The sequence below is a fragment of the Gopherus flavomarginatus genome, chromosome 23, assembly GCF_025201925.1.
Source record: "Gopherus flavomarginatus isolate rGopFla2 chromosome 23, rGopFla2.mat.asm, whole genome shotgun sequence".
Lineage (NCBI taxonomy): Eukaryota > Metazoa > Chordata > Testudines > Testudinidae > Gopherus > Gopherus flavomarginatus.
Window position 1 is genome coordinate 18,090,039 of NC_066639.1, and position 20,284 is coordinate 18,110,322.

General features: G+C 57.9%; 2 protein-coding genes across 6 annotated transcripts in view; both read left to right on the forward strand.

The window, feature by feature from the left end:
• The window catches only part of LOC127039618 (zinc finger protein 2-like), a 284,621-nt gene that overhangs the window by 194,633 nt on the left and 69,704 nt on the right, over positions 1-20,284 (forward strand). The gene's annotated exons all lie outside the window — the stretch shown is intronic.
• LOC127039772 (CTD nuclear envelope phosphatase 1-like) lies at positions 13,984-18,195 on the forward strand. Its single transcript, XM_050933630.1, has 4 exons — positions 13,984-13,998; positions 15,758-15,869; positions 16,507-16,591; positions 17,768-18,195. The coding sequence occupies exons 1-4, from the start codon at positions 13,984-13,986 to the stop codon at positions 17,826-17,828; spliced, it is 273 nt and encodes a 90-aa protein (XP_050789587.1). The 3' UTR covers positions 17,829-18,195.

Consider the following 20,284-nt stretch of genomic DNA (forward strand, 5'->3'; position numbering starts at 1 on the left):
AGTGGCCCATGGAGCGAGCAGAGCTGAGCAGTTTGTGGGACAGCTGGAGCGGATCACAGGTCGGTTGGTGGAGCAGAGCAGCTGGTGGACGGAGCTGAGCAGTTTGTGTGGAAGGCGGAAGCAGAATCCCACGGAGAGGCCGGGCAGTCGGCCCTGGACCACGTAAGGTGCCCCTTTCTACCCAGGCTGGCAGGGGGAAAACCCCTGCAGATAGACTCTTGAACTCTGGGGCTGCGGGACAGTGGGTGATTTTGGGGTTGCTGGACTCTTGGGACATTTGAGGTATTGGACTTTGGAGTCTTGGGGTGATTTTGGGGTTGCTGGATTCAAGAGCCCAGGGAAAAGGACACGGCCTAGTTGAGGTGTATTCCCAATTTAATGCTATGTTGTTTATCTCATGTTATTAAACATTTTCTGCTTCACCCAGACTCTGCTTGTGGGAGGGAAAGTATTGCCTCTTTCAGGCGCTCAGGGCTGCGTGTGTAAAATTTTCCCAGGTCACTGGGTGGGGGCTCGAGCTGGTTTGCAGGGAAGGGACCCCTTGTGACGATGCGGTTCTGGTGGGACCCAACTGAGAGTGCCAATTCAGGACCAATTGCTCAAACAGGGCAGTCACAGCCCTAGGCTGGGGTTTTCCACCTCTAAGGCAAACCAAACCAGCCAGACAAAAAGGACTTCGGTTTCACCCCACTGGCTAACCACAAGTCACACAAGCAATTTCCTTAGACACTCCAGTCTCCCAGTATCACCACCAGTTCCACCCGTCCTGGGGATGAATGGTTATGAAAACCAACAGTCCAGTAAAAGAAAAAGGTTCTCTCGATCCCAAAGGACCAAACCCCAGACCCAGGTCAAAATACACATCAGATCTTACCCACAAATCACGCTGTTGCCAATCCTTTAGAATCTAAAATCTAAAGGTTTATTCATAAAAGGAAAAAGATAGAGATGAGAGCTAGAATTGGTTAAGTGGAATCAATTCCATACAGTGATGGCAAAGTTCTTAGTTCAGGCTTGTAGCAGTGATGGAGTAAACTGCAGGTTCAAATCAAGTCTCTGGAGAACATCCCCCGCTGGGATGGGTCCTCAGTCCTTTGTGTAGAGCTTCAGTTTGTAGCAAATTCCCTCCAGAGGTAAGAAGCAGAATTGAAGACCAGATGGAGATGAGGCATCAGCCTTATATAAGCACTTCCAGGTGTAAGAACACTTCTTTGTTCTTACTGTGGAAAATTACAGCAAAATGGAGTTTGGAGTCACATGGGCAAGTCGCTGCACACTTTTCTGAGTCACAAGGCGTATCTGCCTCTTCTCAATGGGTCAGTTGTGTAGCTGATGGTCCTTAATGGGCCATCAAGCAGGCTAGGCAGAGCTAACACCAGCTTGTCTGGGATCTTTCCCAGTAACACAGCACAAGTTTGAAATATAGACAGTATAAAGCCAATACTTCAACTACAAAATGATACAGACATACAGACAGCATAATCATAACCAGTAACCCATAACCTGGTCTTAGACACCTTACATGACCCCCTTTACATAAGATCTGGTTCCACTACAGGACCTTGGTTGCAAACCATGTTCTATATGGTCCCAGTTTATATCAATAACGTCACACCCCTATGTATTGAACCCGGCCCTTGCTGCTATCAATTCAGCCTGGCAGAAGGGTTACACCTACGTACAGGCTGGAGGTGTCCCTGGGGGGGCTTAGGGGATTCATGGGGGGCACAGATACCTACGTTCAGGCTGTAGGGGTCCCTGGGAGGTTTAGGGAGTCTGTAGGGGGCACAGATACCTACGTTCAGGCTGTAGGGGTCCCTGGGTGGCTTAGGGCATTTGTGGGGGTCACAGATACCTATGTCCCGGCTGGAGGGGTTTCTGGGAGGCTTAGCGGGTTGCAGGGGGTACAGGTACTTACATCCAGGATGGAGTGGTACCTGGGAGGATTAAAGAGTTTGTGGGGGTCACAGATAACTACATCCAGGCTCGAGGGGCCCTGGGGGGCTTAGGGGCTCGTGGGTGCCACATATACCTAGGTCCAGTCTGGAGGGGTCCCTGACGGTTTTGGGGGTTTGTGGGTGGCACAGATACCTATGCCCAGGCTGTAGGGGTCCCGGGGGTGGCTGGGGGTTGTGGGGGGCACAGATATCTACATCCAGGCTTTAGTACTCCCTGGGATTATTAGGGGGTTCATGGGGGGCACAGATACCTACATCCAGCCTGGAGGGGTCCATGGGCATCTTAGGGGGTTGTGAGGTCACAGATAGCTAGGTCCAGGCTGGAGGGGTCCCACGGGGTCTTAGGGAGTTGGGGGGTGCACAGAAACCTATGTCCAAGCTGGTAGGGTCCCTGGGGAGCTTAGGGGGTTTTTGGGGGCACAGATACCTACGTCCAGACTGTAGGCATCCCTGGGGGGCTTAGGGGGTTCATGGAGGCACAGATACCTAAGTCCAGGCTGCAGGAGTCCCCGGGATTATTACGGGGTTCGTTGGGGGCACAGATTCCTAAATCCGGGCGGTAGGGGTCCTGGGGGGCTTAGCGGGTTCGGGGGGGGGGCACAGATATCTTTGTCCAGGCTGGAGGGGTCCCTGGGGGTTTGGGGGGTTGTGGGGTGAACAGATACATATGTCCAGGCTTTAGGTGTCCCCAGGGGTATTAGGGGGTTCATGGGGTGCACAGATACCTACGTCCAGGCTGGAGGGCTCCCTAGGGGGATTTGGGGGTTTGTGGTGGGCACAGATACCTACATCCAGGCTGGAGGGGTCCCTGGTGGTCTTAGGGGATCGTGGGGGGTACAGATAGCTAGGTCCAACCTGGAGGTATCCCTGGGGGACTTAGGGGTTTGTGGGGGGCACAGATACCTACGTACAGCCTCTAAAGGTTCTTGTTGGAATTAGGGGTGTTGTGGGGGGCTCAGATACCTACGTTGAGAATGGAGGGGTCCCAGGGGGATTGGGGGTCTGGGGAGGTACAGATACCTATGTCCAGGTTGGAGGGGTCCCGTGGATCTTAGGGGTTTGTGGGTGCCACAGATACCTAGGTCTAGGTTGTACAGGTCCTGGGTGGATTAGGGTGTTTGTGGGGGGGAGGGACAGATACGTAAGTCCAGGCTGTAGGGCTCCCAATGTGCTTAGGAGGGTTGTGGGGGTACAGATATCTAGGTCCAGGCTGTAGGGGTCCCTGGGGGTCTTAGGGGGCTGTGGGGGGCACAAATACCTATGTCGAGGCTGGCGGGTTCCTGGGGGCTTAGGGGGCTGTGGGGGGCACAAATACCTATGTCGAGGCTGGAGGGTTCCTGGGGGGCGGCTTATGGAGTTTGAGGGGCAGCACAGATACCTATCACCAGACTGTAGGGGTCCCTGGGGGGCTTAGGGGATTTTGGGGGGGCCCAGATACTTACAACCAGGCTGGAGGGGTCCATGGGGTTATTAGGGGGTTCGTGGGGAGCACAAATACCTTTGTCCAGCCTGGAGGGGTTCCTGGGCAGTTAGGGGGGTTGTGGGGGGCACAGATACCTACATCTAGGCTTGAGGAGTCCCTGAGATGCTCAGGCAGTAGTGGGTATCACAGATAACTACGTCCAGGATGTAGGGGTCCCTTGTGGGCTTAGGATGTTCGTGGGGGGCACAGATACCTACGTCCAGTCTGTATGGCTCCAGGGGATGCTTACGGGGGTTTTGGGTGGCAGAGATACCGACGTCCAGGCTGTAGTGGTCCCGGGGGGATTAGGGGGTTGCGGGGGGCGCACAGATACCTACGTCCAGGCTGGAGGGGTCCCTGGAGATTTAGGGGGTTTGTGGGGGCACAGATACCTATGTCCAGTCTGTATGGCTCCAGGGGATGCTTATGAGAGTTTTGGGTGGCAGAGATACCGAAGTCCAGGCTGTAGTGGTCCCGGGGGAGCTTAGGGGGCTGCGGTGGGCGCACAGATACTTACGTCCAGGCTAGAGGGGTCCCTGGGGGGATTAAGGGGGTTCGTGGTGGGCACAGATACCTGCATGCAGGTAGGAGGGGTCCCTGGTGGTCTTAGGGGATCGTGCGGGGTACAGATAGCTAGGTCCAACCTGGAGGTATCCCTGGGAGACTTAGGGGTTCGTGGTGGGCACAGATACCTACATCCAGGCTGGAGGGGTCCCTGGTGGTCTTAGGGGATCGTGGGGGGTACAGATAGCTAGGTCCAACCTGGAGGTATCCCTGGGGGACTTAGGGGTTTGTGGGGGGCACAGATAACTATGTGTAGCCTCTAGTGGTTCCTGGTGGAATTAGGGGCATTGTGGGGGGGCTCAGATACCTATGTCCATAATGGAGGGGTCCCAGGGGGGGCTTGGGGAGTACAGATACCTATGTCCAGGCTGTAGGGGTCCCGGAGGGGCTTAGGGGTTTGGGGTGGATACTGGTAACTATGTCCAGGCTGGAGGGGTCTCGGAGCAGCTTAGGGGGTTCATGGGTGGCTCAGATAATTAGGTCCAAGCTGGACGGGTCCCTGGGGGTTTAGGGGGTTTGTGGGGGCACAGATATCTACCTCCAGGCTGTAGGGGTGCCCGGGGGCATTAGAGGGATCGTGGGGGGCAGAGATACCTACATCCAGGCTGGAGGGGTCCGTGGGGGGATTTTGGAGTTCGTGGCGGGCGCAGATACCTACCTCCAGTCTGGAAGGGTCCCAGAGGGACTTAGGTGGTTGTGGGGTGGCATAGACACCTACCTCCAGGCTGCAGGGGTCCCTGTGTGGCTTAGGGGGTCGTGGGGGACACAGATACCTACGTGCAGGCTGCAAGGGTCCCTGTGGGACTTAGGGGGTTCATGGTGAGCAAAGATACCTAAGTCCAGGCCGTAGGGGTCCCCGGGGGCTAAGGGGGTTCATGGGGGCTACAGATACCTACGTCCAGGCTGGAGGGGTCCTGGGCGGGCTTAGGGGGTTTGTAGGGGCACAGCTACCTATTTCAGGGCTGGAGGGGTCTCAGCGGGGATTGGGGGGAACAAGGGTACCTACGTCCGGGCTGGAGGGATCCCTGGGGTATCACGGGGTTTGTGGGGGGCACAGATTCCTAGGTTGAGCTGGTAGGGGTCCCTGGGGGCTTAGCAGGTTCAGGGGGGGCACAGACACATACGTCTAGGCTGGAGGGGTCCATGGGGGTTTAGGCGGGTTGTGGGGGGCACAGATACCTACGTCCAGTCTGGAGGGGTCCCGGTGGGGCATAGGGGGGTTGTGGAGGGCACAGATACCTACATCCAGCCTGGAGGGGTCCATGGAAGGCTTATGAGTTAGTAAGGGGCACAGATACCTATGTCCAGGCTGTAGGGGTCCCTGGAGGGCTTAGTGGTGTTTTGGGGAGCACAGATACGTATGTCCAGGCTGGAGAGGTCACCGGTGGGCTTAGGGGGTTTATGGGAGGCACAGATACCAAGGTCCACGCTGTAGGGGTCCCTGTGGGGCTTAGAGGTTTCGTGGGGGACACAGATACCTATGTATATGTTGGAGGGGTCCTGAGGGGCTTAGTGGTGTTGTGGGGGGTACAGATACTTACGTTCAGGCTGAAGGAGTCCCGGGGGTGGGGCTTAGTGGGTTCATGAGGGGGACAGATACCTACATCCTGATTGGATGCATCCTGGGGGGGCTCGGGGGTTCGTGGGGGGCACAGATACATACGTCCAGGTTGTAGAGGTCCCGTGGTTGATTAGGGGTTTTCTGAGGGGTGCAGATATCTACGTCCAGGCTATAGGGCTCCCGGGGGGCTTAGGGGTTTTTTGGGGAGCACGGATACCTACGTCCAGGCTGGAGGGGTCACCGGTGGGCTTGGGGGCTTTGTGTGGGGTACAGATACCTACATCCAAGCTGTAGGTGTCCTGATGGTCTTAGGGGGTTACTGGGGGGCACAGATACCTACGTCCTGGCTATAGGGGTCCCTGGGGGGGTGAGGGGGTGTGTAGGAGGCACAGATAACTACGTCCAGGCTGTATGGCTACATGGGGGGCTTAAGAGATTTGTGGAGGGCACAGATACCTATGTCAAGGCTGTAGGGGTGCCTGGGGGCCCTAGGGGGTTTGTGTGGGGCCAAGATACCTATACCCAGGCTTTCCGGGTCATGGGGGCTTAGGGCATTCGTGGTGGCACAGATACCTACGTCCAGGCTGTAGGGGTCCCTGTGGGGCTTAGGGGATTTGTGGGGGGCAGAGATACCTACGTCCAGGCTGGATTGGTCCCGGGGGGCTAAGGGGGGTTTCTGGGGGTCATAGATACCTATGTCCAGGCTGTAGGGGATCCTGGGGGGCTTAGGCAGTTAGTGGGGGGGCACACCTACCTATCTCCAGGCTGTAGGGCTCCCTGGGGGCTTACGGGGTTTGTGAAGGGCCAAGTTATGTATGTCCAGGCTTTCGGGATCCGTGTGGGTCTTTGGGCGTTCATGATGACACCGATACCTATGTCCAGGCTGGAGGGGTCGCTGCGGGGCTTAAGGGGGGTTGTGGGGGGCACAGATAGCTACCTCCAGACTGTAGGGTTAGGGTTTCTATGGTAGGGCACTTGGAGCTAGCGTTAGGGTTCCTGTGGTTTGGGCACTTGGAGCGAGGGTTAGGGTTCCTGTGCTTTGGGCACTTGGAGCGAGGGTTAGGGTTCCTATGTGTAGGGCAATTGAAGGTAGGTTGAGGGTTCCTAAATCCACCCCCTGATCTCCCATCCCGCAAACAGACAGTCCCTACAGCATCTCAATAATGCCCAGAGCAATTCCCGCAGGGAGCAACAGTGGCACCGTGTGGCCACGCAGGGTAATGCCCAGAGCATCACACCTACGTAGAGGCTGTAGAGGTCCCTGGGGGGCTTAGGGGTTGTGGGGGGGCACAGATACCTATGTCAAGGCTGTAGGGGTCCCTGGGGAGCTTAGGGTTTTTTTGGGCTGCCCAGATTGCTACATGCATGCTGTAGCGGTTCTGGGAGGCTGAGGGGATTTGAGGGGGGTACAGACAACTCTGTCCAGGCTGTAGAGATCTCGGTGGGGATTAGGGGCTCCGTAGCTGTCCAGGGGTGTCTTAGGGGGTTGGGGTGGGCACAGATACCTATGTCCAGGCTGTAGGGGTCCCTGGGGAGCTTAGGGTTTTTTTTGGGCTGCCCAGATTGCTACATGCATGCTGTAGCGGTTCTGGGAGGCTCAGGGGATTTGAGGGGGGTACAGACAACTCCGTCCAGGCTGTAGGGGTCTCGGCAGGCCTTAGGGGTATGTGGGGGGCAGAGATACCTATATCCAGACTGTAGGGGTCTCTGGGTGCATTAGGGGTTTTTGGGGGTTCCCAGATACTTACTTCCATGCTGGAGGGGTTCTGGGAGGCTTAGGGGATTTGTGGTGGGCACAGATACCTATGTCCATGCTGTAGGTCTCCCTTGGGGTCTTAGGGGGTCTGGGAGGCACAGATACCTACGTCCTGGCTGGAAGGGTCCTGGGGGTGCTGAGGGGGTTCATGGGGGTAACAGATACCTCCGTATAAGCTGAAGGGGTCCCTGGGGGCTTAGAGGGTTTATTTGCAGCACAGATACCAACGTCCAGGCTGTAGGGTCCTTGTGGGGATTAGGGGATTCATGGGGGGCTCAGATACGTACGGCCATGCTGTTAGGGACCCTGGAAGGCTTAGTGAATTTGTTGGGGGCACAGATACCTACGTTCAGGCTGAAGGGGACCCTGGAAGGCTTAGGGGGTTCGTGGGTGGTACAGATACCTACATCCACGCTGGAGGGGTCTTGGGGTGGCTTATGGGGTTCGGGCTGGGGCACAGATAACTATCTCCAGACTGTAGGTGTCCCTGGGGGGCTTAGGGTTTTTTTTTGGGAGCCCAGATACGTACCTCCATCCTGTAGGGATCCAGGGGGGCTTAGGGCTTCGTGGGGGGCACAGTTACCTACGTCGGGACTGGAGGTGTCCTTGGGGGGTTTAAGGGATTCGTTGGGTGCGCACATATGTATGTCCAGGCTGAAGGGGTAAAAGGGGGCTTAGAGGGGTTCTGTGGGGCACAGATACCTACGTCCAGGCTGAAGGGGTACAGGGGGGCTTAGGGGGTTTGTGGGGGGCACAGATACTTGCCTCCAGACTGGAGGGGTCGTGAAGGGGCTTAAGGGGTTTGTGGGGGCACAGATACCTACATCCAGACTGTAGAGGGCCCAGGGAGGCTTAGGGCTTGGCTACACTGGAGAGTTGCAGCGCTGGTGGTGGGTTTACAGCGCTGCAGCTTACTCACCGTCCACACTTCCAAGGCACATACAGCGCTGCATCTCCCTGGCTGCAGCGCTGGCTGTACTCCTGCTCTGCCTGGGGTATAACGAGTGCAGCGCTGGGGATGCAGCGCTGCTCCGCAAATGTGGCCACCAAAAGCGCTGTAATTGGCCTCCGAGGTATTTGGAGGTGTCCCAGAATGCCTGTTCAGCCACTCTGCTGTTTTGTTGTGAACTCCGGGCTCCCAGAGCCGCTTATCTAAAAAACAAACACAGCTCGTTTGCTCAAGCAGAGGCAGGCAGGGGGATTCTTTCAGAGTGTTCACAGCTAGTGTTTGCTTGAGGAGAGAAGCAACACGGCGGGCGGGAGGGGGGAGTCTGTTTTGGAGCAGCTGCTTATGTGGTCTGAAGGCTATTTAGGAGTGCATAATTTGCATTTAGTGAATAAGAGAGGGGTGGGGGAAGGGCTCAAAACTTTTAAAATGATTGAAGGTAGGTGCTGTGTATCTTCCAGTCCTTAGAATTTGCAAGGCAGGGAGCTGACAGTGTCAGCTCCAAAAATCCATTCTCTCTGTCTCCCCCACGCTCCCTGTCACACTCCACCCCGCCCCCTTCTTTTGAAAAGCACGTTGCAGCCACTTGAACGCTGGGATAGCTGCCCACAATGCACCACTCCCAGCGACGCTGCAAATGTGGCCCCACTGCAGCGCTGGTAGCTGTCAGTGTGGCCACCCTGCGACGCTTTCCCTACACAGCTGTACGAAGACAGCTGTAACTCCCAGCGCTGCAGACCTGCAAGTGTAGCCAAGGCCTAAGTGGGTTTCCTATTGGCACAGATATCTATGTCCAGGCTATAGGGGTCCCTTTGGGGCTTAGGGTATTTGTAGGGGGCACAGATACCTAGGTCTAGGCTGTAGGGGTCCCTGGGGGTTAGGGGTTTTGTCAGGGGCAAGATACCTACGTCCCGGCTGTAGGGGTCCAGGGCGGATTAGGGGGTTGTGAGGGGCACAGATGCCTACTTCCAGGCTGTAGGGTTTCCTGGGGGGTTAGGGGGTTTCTGAGGGGCACAGTTACCTACATCCAGGCTGGAGGGGTCTAACGGGGCTTGGGGGTTTTAGGGGCTCACAGATATCTAAGTGTAGACTGGAGGGGTCCCGGGTGGCTTAGGGGGTTTAAGGGGGGGTACAGATACCAATGTCCACTCTGTAATGGTCCCTGGGGGCTTGGGGGACCATTACAGGGTCCCCCAAGTTTCTGCGGGGCAAAGATACCCACGTCCAGGTTGGAGGGGTCTGGAGAGGGATTACTGAATTTTTTGGGGGCAGATACCTACATCCAGGCTGTAGGGGTCCCGGGGGGCTTAGGGGGTTTGTGGGGGGCACAGATATCTATGTCCAGGCTGTAGGGGTCCCTGGGGCACTTAGCTGGTTTGTCGGGGGACAAGATACCTACGTCAAGGCTGTAGGGGTCCCGGAGGGGATTAGGGGGTTGTGGGGGGCACAGATACCTATGTTCAGGCTGTAGGGGTTCCTGGGGGGTTAGGGGGTTTCTGAGGGTCACAGTTACCTACATCCAGGCTGGAGGGTTCTGGGGGGACTTAGGGGGTTTTAGGGGGTCACAGATACCTAGGTGCAGACTAGGGGTCCCGGGGGGCTTAGGGGGTTCGTTGGGGGCTCAGATACCTACCTCCAGGCTGGAGGAATCCCATGGGGCTTAGGGGGTGTGTGGGGGGCACAGATAAGACTGTCCAGGCTGTTGGGGTCCCAGGAGCATTAGGGGGTTTGTGGGGGGCTCAGATACCTGCATCCAGGCTATAGGGGTCCCTGGGAGCTTAGGAGATTCGTGGGGGGCGCAGATACCTACGTTCAGGCTGTAGGGTTACCTTGGGTGCTTATGAGTTTGTGCGGGGCAAAGATACCCACGTCCAGGTTGGAGGGGTCTGGAGAGGGATTACTGAATTTTTTGGGGGCAGATACCTACATCCAGGCTGTAGGAGTCCCGGGGGGCTTAGGGGGTTTGTGGGGGGCACAGATATCTATGTCCAGACTCTAGGGGTCCCTGGGGTACTTAGGAGGTTGTGGGTTGAGCAGATACCTACGTCCCAGTTGGAGGGGGCCCTGGGGAACTTAGGGAGTTTGTGGGGGGTACATATACCTACAACCAGGCTGGAGGGGGCCCTAGGGGTTTTAGGGGGCTTGTGGAGGGCAGAGATACCTATGTCCACGCTGGAGAAGTCCTGCTGGGGGGGCTTAGGGGGTTCCTGGTGGGCAGAAATAGCTACGTCCAGGCTGGAGGAGTTCCGGGGGTATAAGGAGTTTGGGGGGGGCACAGATACCTATATCAAGGCTGTAGGCATCCCGGGATTGCTTTGGGGCATTTTGGGGGTGCTGATACCTACGTCCATGCTGTAGGGGTCGCTGGGATGATCAGTGAGTTCGTGAGCGTGCACAGATACCTACGTCCAGGATATAGGGATCCTGGGGGGAGCTTAGGGGGTTTTGGTGGGGGGCACAGATACCTACGTCCAGGCTTTAGGGGTCCTGGAGGGGCTTAGGGGGTGTCACGGAGTGTGGGGGAGTCCACTCCTGCACCCCTCTTCCTGGGACTCATAGTGACTCTCAGCTAGCCAGTAAAACAGAAGGGTTTTTTTGGCCAACAGGAACAAAGGATACAGCAGAGCTTTTGGGCACAACCAGGACTCCAGCGGAGTCCTTCTGGGGGTTCAGGAAGTTTAGTCCCCAGTTTGGGATTCCCTGAATTCCAACCACTCAGCCCAAAACTGAAACTGAACTAACCCAGCTCCCTCCAGCCGGCCCCTTCCTGTGTCCAGCTTCGCAGCAAAGGTGCTGACCCCCTCCCTCCTGCCTAGCTCGAGTTACAGGCTTAGGTCCTGTCCCTCACCTAAAGTCACCCCCTGCTCTCCCATCCCCCACACAGACAGTCCCTGCTCCATCCTATTAATGCACAGAGCATTTCCTGCCTGGAGCAACAGTGACACCGTGTGGCCACACCCGGTAATGCACAGAGCATTTCCATCACAGAGCAAGAGTGACACCGTGTGGTCTCGCAGGGTAATGCAGTAAGGATGTCCCCCACAGAGGAATATTAAAACCATGTGGCCATGCAGGGTAATACACAGAGCGTTTCTCTGACAGAGGAACAGTGACACCGTGTGGCCACGCAGGATAATGCACAGAACATTTCTCTCATGGAGCAACAGTGACACTGGGTGGCCACGTGGGGTAACGCACAGAGCATTTCCCTCACGGAGCAGCAGTGACACCGTGTGGCCACACCGGCTAATACACAGAGCATTTATCTCATGGAGCAACAGTGACACAGTGTGGCCACACTGGGTAATACACAGAGCATTTCTTGCATGGAGCAAGAGTGACAAGCTGTGGGCACACAGGGTAATGCACAGAGCATTTCCCGCATGGAGCAACAGTGACACCGAATGGCCACGCATGGTAATGCACAGAACATTTCCCTCACAGAGCAACAGTGACACTGTGTGGCCACGTCAGGTAATGCACAGAGGATTTCTCTCATAGAAAAATAGGGACACCGTGGGGCCACACTGGATAATGCACAGAGCATTTCCCGGATAAAGCAACAGTGACACTATGTGGCCACGCAGGGTAATGCACAGAGCATTTCCTACATGGAGCAACAGTGACACCGTGTGAACACGTGAGGTAATGCACAGAGCATTTCTTGCATATAGCTACAGTGACACCGTGTGGCTATGCAGGATAACGCACAGAGCATTTCTATCATGGAGCAACTGTGACACAGTGTGGCCGCGACGAGTAATGCACAGAGCATTTCCCTCACGGTAGAACAGTGACACCGTGTGGCCACATGGGCTAATGCACAGAGCATTTCCCGAATGGAGCAACAGTGACACGTCTGGCCACGTGGGTAATGCACAGAGCATTTCCTGCATGGAGCAACAGTGACACGGTGTGGACACGCGGGGTAACGCACAGAGCTGTTCCCTCACAGAGCAACAGTGACACTGTGTGGCCACGCCGGGTAATGCACAGAGCATTTCCTGCATGGAGCAACCGTGACACTGTGTGACCACACCGGGTAATGCACAGAGCATTTCTGTCATGGAGCAACAGTGACACTGTGTGGCCACGCCGGGTAATGCACAGAGCATTTCCTGCATGGAGCAACCGTGACACTGTGTGACCACGCCGGGTAATGCACAGAGCATTTCCTGCATGGAGCAACCGTGACACTGTGTGACCACACCGGGTAATGCACAGAGCATTTCTGTCATGGAGCAACAGTGACACTGTGTGGCCACGCCAGGTAATGCACAGAGCATTTCCCGAATGGCGCAACAGTGACACCATGTGGTCACGCAGGGTAATGCACAGAGCACTTCCTTCGTGGAGCAACAGTGGCACCGTGTGGCCATGCAGGGTAATGCAGTAAGGATATCCCGACCAGAGGAATATTAAAACCATGTGGCCATGCAGGGTAATACACAGAGCGTTTCTCTGACGGAGGAACAGTGACACCATGTGGCCACAGATGGTAATGCACAGAGCATTTCCCGCATGGAGCAACAGTGACAGTGTGGCCACGCAAGGTAATGCACAGAGCATTTCCTGCGTGGATCTACAGTGACACTGTGTGGCCACGTAGGGTAATGCACGAAGGATATCCCTCACAGAGCAACAGTGACACTGTGTGGCCACACCAGGTAATGCACAGAGGATTTCTCTCATAGAAAAATAGTGACACCGTGGGGCCACACTGGATAATGCACAGAGCATTTCCCGAATGGAGCAACAGTGACACCATGTGGCCAACGCAGGGTATTGCACAGATCATTTCCGGCATGCAGTAACAGTGACATGGTGTGGCCATTCAGGGTAATGCACAGAGCATTTCCTACATGGATCAACAGTGACACCGTGTGAAGAGGTGGGGTAATGCACAGAGCATTTCCTGCATATAGCTACAGTGACATGGTGTGGCCATGCAGGATAACGCACAGAGCATTTCTATCATGGAGCAACAGTGACACAGTGTGGCCGCGACGAGTAATGCACAGAGCATTTCACTCACGGTAGAACAGTGACACCGTGTGGCCACGTGAGCTAATGCACAGAGCATTTCCCGAATGGAGCAACAGTGACACCGTGTGGACACACTGGGTAATGCACAGAGCATTTCCCGCATGGAGCAACAGTGACACTGTGTGGCCAGGTCGGGTAATGCACAGAGCATTTCTCTCATGGAGTAACAATGACACCGTATGGCCAAGCAGGGTAATGCACAGAGCATTTCCCTCACAGAACAACAGTGACACTGTGTGGCCACGCCAGGTAATGCACAGAGGATTTCTCTCAGAGAAAAATAGTGATACGGTGAGGCCACACTGGGTAATGCACAGAGCATTTCCTGAATGGAGCAAGAGTGACACCATGTGGCCACGCAGGGTAATGCACAGATCATTTCCTGAAGGGAGCAACAGTGACACGGTGTGGCCACATGGGGTAATGCACAGAGCAATTCCTGCCTGGAGCTACAGTGACACAGTGTGGCCACACTGGATAATGCACAGAGCATTTCCCGCATGGAGCAACAGTGATACCGTGTGGCCACGCGGGGTAATGCACAGAGCATTTCCTGCCTGGAGCTACAGTGACACAGAGTGACCACGCTGGGTAATGCATGAAGGATATCCCTCACAGAGCAACAGTGACACCGTCTGGCCACACTGGGTAATGCACAGAGCATTTCCATCACAGATCAAGAGTGACACCATGTGGTCTCGCAGGGTAATGCAGTAAGGATATCCCCCACAGAGGAATATTAAAACCATGTGGCCATGCAGGGTAATACACAGAGCGTTTCTCTGACGGAGGAACAGTGACACCGTGTGGCCACAGAGGGTAATGCACAGAACATTTCCAGAATGGAGCAACAGTGACACCATGTGGCCACACAGGGTAATGCACAGATCATATCCTGCATGGAGCAACAGTGACATGGTGTGGCCATGCAGGGTAATGCACGGAGCATTTCCTGCATATAGCTAAAGTGACACCATGTGGCCATGCAGGGTAATGCCAAGCGCATTTTCCGAATGAAGCAACAGTGACACCATGTGGCCATGCAGGGTAATGCACAGAGCATTTCCTGCATATAGCTAAAGTGACACCATGTGGCCATGCAGGGTAATGCCAAGCGCATTTTCCGAATGAAGCAACAGTGACACCATGTGGCCATGCAGGGTAATGCACAGAGCATTTCCTGCATATAGCTAAAGTGACACCATGTGGCCACACAGGGTAATGCACAGATCATTTCCTGCATGGAGCAACAGTAACATGGTGTGGCCACGCGGGGTAATGCACAGAGCATTTCCCGCATGGAGCAACAGTGATACCGTGTGGCCACGCGGGGTAATGCACAGAGCATTTCCCGCATGGAGCAACAGTGACACTGTGTGGCCACGCCAGGTAATGCACAGAGGATTTGTCTCATAGAAAAATAGTGACACCATGTGGCCACACTGGATAATACACAGAGCATTTTCCGCATGGACCAACAGTGACACTGTGTGGCCACGCAGGGTAATGCACAGAGCATTTCCTACATGGAGCAACAGTGACACCGTGTGAACACGAGGGGTAATGCACAGAACATTTCCTGCATATAGCTACAGTGACACCGTGTGGCCATGCAGGATAACGCACAGAGCATTTCTATCATGGAGCAACAGTGACACACTGTGGCCGCGACGAGTAATGCACAGAGCATTTCCCTCACGGTAGAACAGTGACACAGTGTGGCCACGTGGGTAATGCAGAGAGCATTTCCCGAATGGAGCAACAGTGACACCGTGTGAAGAGGTGGGGTAATGCACAGGAGCTGAGGGCGTGGCTTTGGAGAGCAGAGGAGGGATGGGGTGGAGCTTAGGTGGAGCTGGGGGCGTGGCTTTGGAGAGCAGAGGAGGGATGGGGTGGAGCTTAGGTGGAGCTGGGGGTATGGCTTTGGAGAGCAGAAGAGGGATGGTGTGGAGCTTAGGTGGAGCTGGGGGCGTGGCTTTGGAGAGCAGAGGAGGGATGGGGTGGAGCTTAGGTGGAGCTGGGGGCGTGGCTTTGGAGTGGGGGACTGGGGGTGGAGCTTAGATGGGGTAGGGGGTGTAGCTTTGGAGAGCAGGGGGACTGGGGGTGGAGCTTAGAGAAATCAGTGGGGGCTAGGGGGAGCAGGGTGAAGGGGCTGGGGCAGAGCATAGGGAGTCTGGGGGCAGGGCTTTCGGGGAGCAGGGGATGGGGCGGAGCTTACAGGGAGCTGGGGCGGGGCTTTGGTTAGAAGAGCTAAGGAGAAGAGGGCGTGGCTTCAGCTGGTGGGAGGGAGCAGCCAGTTGCCTGCTGGGTGGCTGCTGGGGTGCCCCTGCATTCCCCCCCCGTCCCCCTAATCTCCCAGCATGGCCCTGGTGGGGGGGAGGAGTGTGGGCTGGGGCACTGGGGGGGGCACCCTAGGGGTTAGTAGCCACTCACCCCCCACGCCCCCGCCTCTCCCCCTCCCCAGCACTGCACTTTGGAGCTGGGCAGCTACATCAAGGACCTGTCGGTGGTGCACAGTGACCTGTCGAGTGTCGTCATCCTGGACAACTCGCCGGGTGCCTACCGGAGCCATCCAGGTACGAGCCAGCCCCCCTCACTACCCCCTAGCCCCCACGCCCCTCTCGGGGCCGGGAGAGAACCCAGGAGTCCTGGCTCCCAGCCCCCCCTGCCGCCCGCTAGCCCCGATTCCCCTCCCAGGGCTGGGACAGAACCCAGGAGTCCTGGCTCCCAGCCCCCCTGCTCTAACCCACCAGCCCCCACTCCCCTCCCAGAGCTGGGGAGAGAACCCAGGAGTCCTGGCTCCCAGCCCCCCCTGCTCTGACCCACCAGCCCCCACTCCCCTCCCAGAGCCAGGGAGAGAACCCAGGAGTCCTGGCTCCCAGCCCCCCCTGCTCTGACCCACCAGCCCCAACTCCCCTCCCAGAGCTGGGGAGAGAACCCAGGAGTCCTGGCTCTCAGCCCCCCCTGCTCTAACCCCCAGCTGCCTCCTGATTGCGCTAATGTCCTGACTGAAGAGAAGTGGCTCACCCCAAATGGATGGGGAGGGATCATGAGCCACAGAGATGCCCCCCCCCAGGGTTCTGCTGGGGTACGGGAGGTGGGGCAGCATCTGGGTATGTGGTACTGCGGGGGGGGAGGAGGATGTACACCTCCCCTTCCCCAGTTGGCCAGCGCCGCCCCTTTAAGAGGCGTCCGTCTGTCCCTCTCTCCTAGACAACGCCATCCCCATCAAGTCGTGGTTCAGCGACCCCAGCGACACGGCCCTGCTCAACCTGCTGCCCATGCTGGACGCCCTGAGGTACCCGCCGGGGGCTGGGGGCCAGGACGCCGGGGTTCTCTAGGGAGGGGACGAGGGGCTGGGAGCCAGGCCTCCTGGATTCCCTCCCAGCACCAGGAGGGAAGTGGGGGCTGGTGGGTTAGAGCACGTGGGGCTGGGAGCCAGGACTCCTGGGTTCTCCCCCTGGCTCTGGGAGGGGAGTGGGGCCTGGGGGTTAGAGCAGGGGGGCTGGGAGTCGGGACTCCTGGGTTCTCTCCCCGGCTCTGGGAGGGGAGTGGGGGCTGATGGGTTAGAGCAGGGGGGGCTGGGAGTCAGGACTCCTGTTCTCTCCCCGGCTCTGGGAGGCGAGTGGGGGCTGGTGGGTTAGAGCAGGGGGGGCTAGGAGCCAGGACTCCTGGGTTCTCTCCCCGGCTCTGGAAGGGGAGTGGGGGCTGGTGGGTCAGAGCAGAGGGGGGCTGGGAGCCAGGACTCCTGGGTTCTCTCCCCGGCTCTGGGAGGGGAGTGGGGGCTGGTGGGTTGGAGCAGGGGGGCTAGGAGCCAGGACTCCTGGGTTTTCTCCCCGGCTCTGGGAGGCGAGTGGGGGCTGGTGGGTCAGAGCATGGGGGCTGGGAGCCAGGACACCTGGGTTCTCTCCCCGGCTCTGGGAGGGGAGTGGGGGCTGGTGGGTCAGAGCATGGGGTCTGGGAGCCAGGACTCCTGAGTTCTCTCCCTGGCTCCGCTTAAAACCCCGCACTGTTCTGAGCTGGAGATCCAGGCGGTCGCAGGCAGAAGGGTTGGACCCTGATGCCTCAGTATCCGACAGACCCCCCGACCCACGCCACAGAGCCCAGGCTGACTGAGCAGGATGCTCCTGTGTGGGGCCGAGCCCTGAATCCTTGCGGCACCACCCTGCCGGGTGCCCTCCTCTCTGGAGTCGCGTCTCCACCTGCCTGGGTTACTAACTGTTGACTGATCCACCCTCCAGGAACTTTATTTTCCCGATCCTGTTACATTTTTGGCGGTCGCGATGTCCTGTGGCGAGGAGTTCCCCAGGTCAATTATTAGGTGGTGATCCAGCAAGGTGGATCCTTTGAAACTGCACAGTCTCTGTGCTGGTACCTAGGGGTCCCTCGCTCAAAGGGGTCTGGTTAATTAGGAGAGGGGGCTGGGAGCCAGGACTCCTGGGTTCCCTCCTAACGCTTCCCTTCCCCTCCCCAGGTTCACAGCGGACGTGCGGTCGGTGCTGAGCCGGAACCTCCATCAGCACCGCCTCTGGTGACGTCAGCACCTCCTTTCTTCAGGCGTTGGCCCCTGACCTCCGCCGGATCCCACCGCTGCCACCATCACCACCACGTGGACTCTGCCACCGATTCCTGAACTCTTGAGAAGAGCGGAGGGGGGGTCACCCCCCCCAATTCCCCACCAACCTACTCCCCCCCCACACCCGGCCCTGTGCCAAGAATGGGCGGGGACTGACTCGGAGGGCGGAGCTTATCCGGCAGCGGGACAAAGAAAGGGGGTGTGCAGCTTCACGGCGCGCGGATGGACGTGTCCGATCAGGCCGGGGGGGGTGGTCTGGTTTTACAAGACTCTGCCCCCCCCCTCCTCCGGCCTTGTACAAAGACCTCGTTTTTTCTTTTCGTTTCCTTTTTCATTCTGTTCTTCCCTCCACTTCTCCCCGGGTTGGAGCCGCTGGATTTTTTTTTTTTGCCCGGGGGAGGTGTTGGGTCTCGGATCTGTGCCCAAGGGACGACCCTTCTCTGTTGGGTTCTTTCCTCGGACTCGGGAGGAGAAGGAAAACCCGGGTGGGAAATTATAGCCGCTAAGCAAGGCCAGAACGGGTGCCGTGTTAGGAGAGTTTTTACCCCCCCCAGCCCGCTCCACATGTTCAACAGCTGGAGTCTTGCGCAGGGAGATGGAACGATTCTGGCCCCGGCTCTGGGAGGGAAGTGGGGGCTGCTGGGTCAGAGCAGGGGTGGGGCTGGGGGCCAGGACTCCTGGGTTCTCTCCCTGGCTCTGGGAGGGGTGTGGGGGCTGCTGGGTCAGAGCAGGGGTGGGGCTGGGAGCCAGGACTCCTGGGTTCCCTCCGTGGCTCTCGGAGGGGAGTGGGGGTTGGTGGGTTAGAGCAGGGGGGGCTGGGAGCCAGGACTCCTGGGTTCTCTCCCTGGCTCTGTGAGGGGCGTGGGGTTGAGGGGGTGGTGATGGGAAGGCATGTGAGCGCTGGGGCAGCCGCCACCGGAGGCCTGAGGCTGCCTGGGGTCAGGGCCCAGTTGGTTCATAAGCAACAGGGCCCATGTGTCTCCCACTTGGCCTCTGTGCCTCAGTTTCCCCAGTTGCCAGAGGCCTGGGTTGGCTACAGTTCTCAGCCAGTAGGGGAGTGAGGGATTGAGGGTGGGGCCTGTTGTGAGGGGTGAAGCTGGGTTGAAGGATCAGCTGATGCACCATCAGCCCCACCTGCGGCAGGATGGAACCCAGGCGTCCTGGCTCCCAGTCTCCTGTTCTGGGGGAGATGGGGGCACCTACGGTCCTGCTGTGCTGTGGGTTTGAAAGATGGTGTCTTAGCCAGGGGGCGCTGTGGGGGGCTCAGCAGGGGGCAGGTGTGGCTGGTCCCAGGTTGGCATCAGGGGCAGCTGTGGGGCACAGCCCATCTGTTTTGATTGGAAGAGTAAAATACCCCTCTGAGGTCACACAATCCGCAGGTATGTTCCTGGCGCGGGGGGAACTGTGGGGTCAGGGCCAGGTTCTGTTTTCAGGCACTTCCTGCTGCTCCCTGCCACCCCCAGGGTGCAGTGACTCATGGGAGCGTCCCGTGGCAGATGTGTGGGGCAGGGGGGTGGTACTGTTCCTCGAATGCTGAATACAGCACTGGGGAGGGGTTCCTGGGCAACCGGCCGCCCCGCCCCAGAGGTGGGTGCATCTCAGCGCCGGACGAGGGGTCCCCGGGTAACCGGCCACCCCACCCCAGATGTGGGCGCATCTCAGCGCTGGGCGAGGGGTCCCTGGGTAACCAGCCGCCCTGCCCCAGAGGTGGCTGCATCTCAGTGCAGGGCAAAAGGTCCCTGTGTAACCGGCCGCCCTGCCCCAGAGGTGGGCGCATCTCAGAGCCTGTTTCAAGCCAGGCGTTTCTGAGTGTGGGGCAGGGCAGCTGACGTACTCGACATCCTGGTGGTGACTCACTTCCCTGTGGGTGGAGCTGACCTGGGACTCAAAAGGGGAAGCCAGAGCCTGGGGGGTTGGGCGGGGCTGAGATAGGCTATGATGGTGGTGGTGGAGGGGGGGGTCTCTTTGGGGAGCCCCTCCCCTCATCAGTCTGCGCTCCCCCTCCCCACCCCTGCTTTGTGGGTAAACCCCTTCCCACGCAGCAACGAGGTGCGTGATACATGGTCCCCCAGCTCCCTCCACCCTGCTCTAACCACCAGACCCCACTCCCCTCCCAGCGCCAGGGAGAGAACCCAGGAGTCCTGGCCCCCAGCCCCCCTGCTCTAACCCACCAGCCCCCACTCCCCTCCCAGCGCCAGGGAGAGAACCCAGGAGTCCTGGCTCCCAGCCCCCCTGCTCTAACCACCAGTCCCCACTGCCCTCATAGCCAGGGAGAGAATCCAGGAGTCCTGGCTCTCAACCCCCCCTGCTCTAACCCACCAGCCCCCACTCCCCTCCCAGCGCCAGGGAGAGAACCCAGGAGTCCTGGCTCCCAGCCCCCCTGCTCTAACCACCAGTCCCCACTGCCCTCATAGC

Bases quoted from the DNA above. Each gene is read 5' to 3' on its own strand.
- LOC127039772 (XM_050933630.1), top strand. The intron at 15,870-16,506 runs GTACGAGCCAGC...CCTCTCTCCTAG, and splicing joins TGCCTACCGGAGCCATCCAG to ACAACGCCATCCCCATCAAG. The intron at 16,592-17,767 runs GTACCCGCCGGG...TCCCCTCCCCAG, and splicing joins CCCATGCTGGACGCCCTGAG to GTTCACAGCGGACGTGCGGT.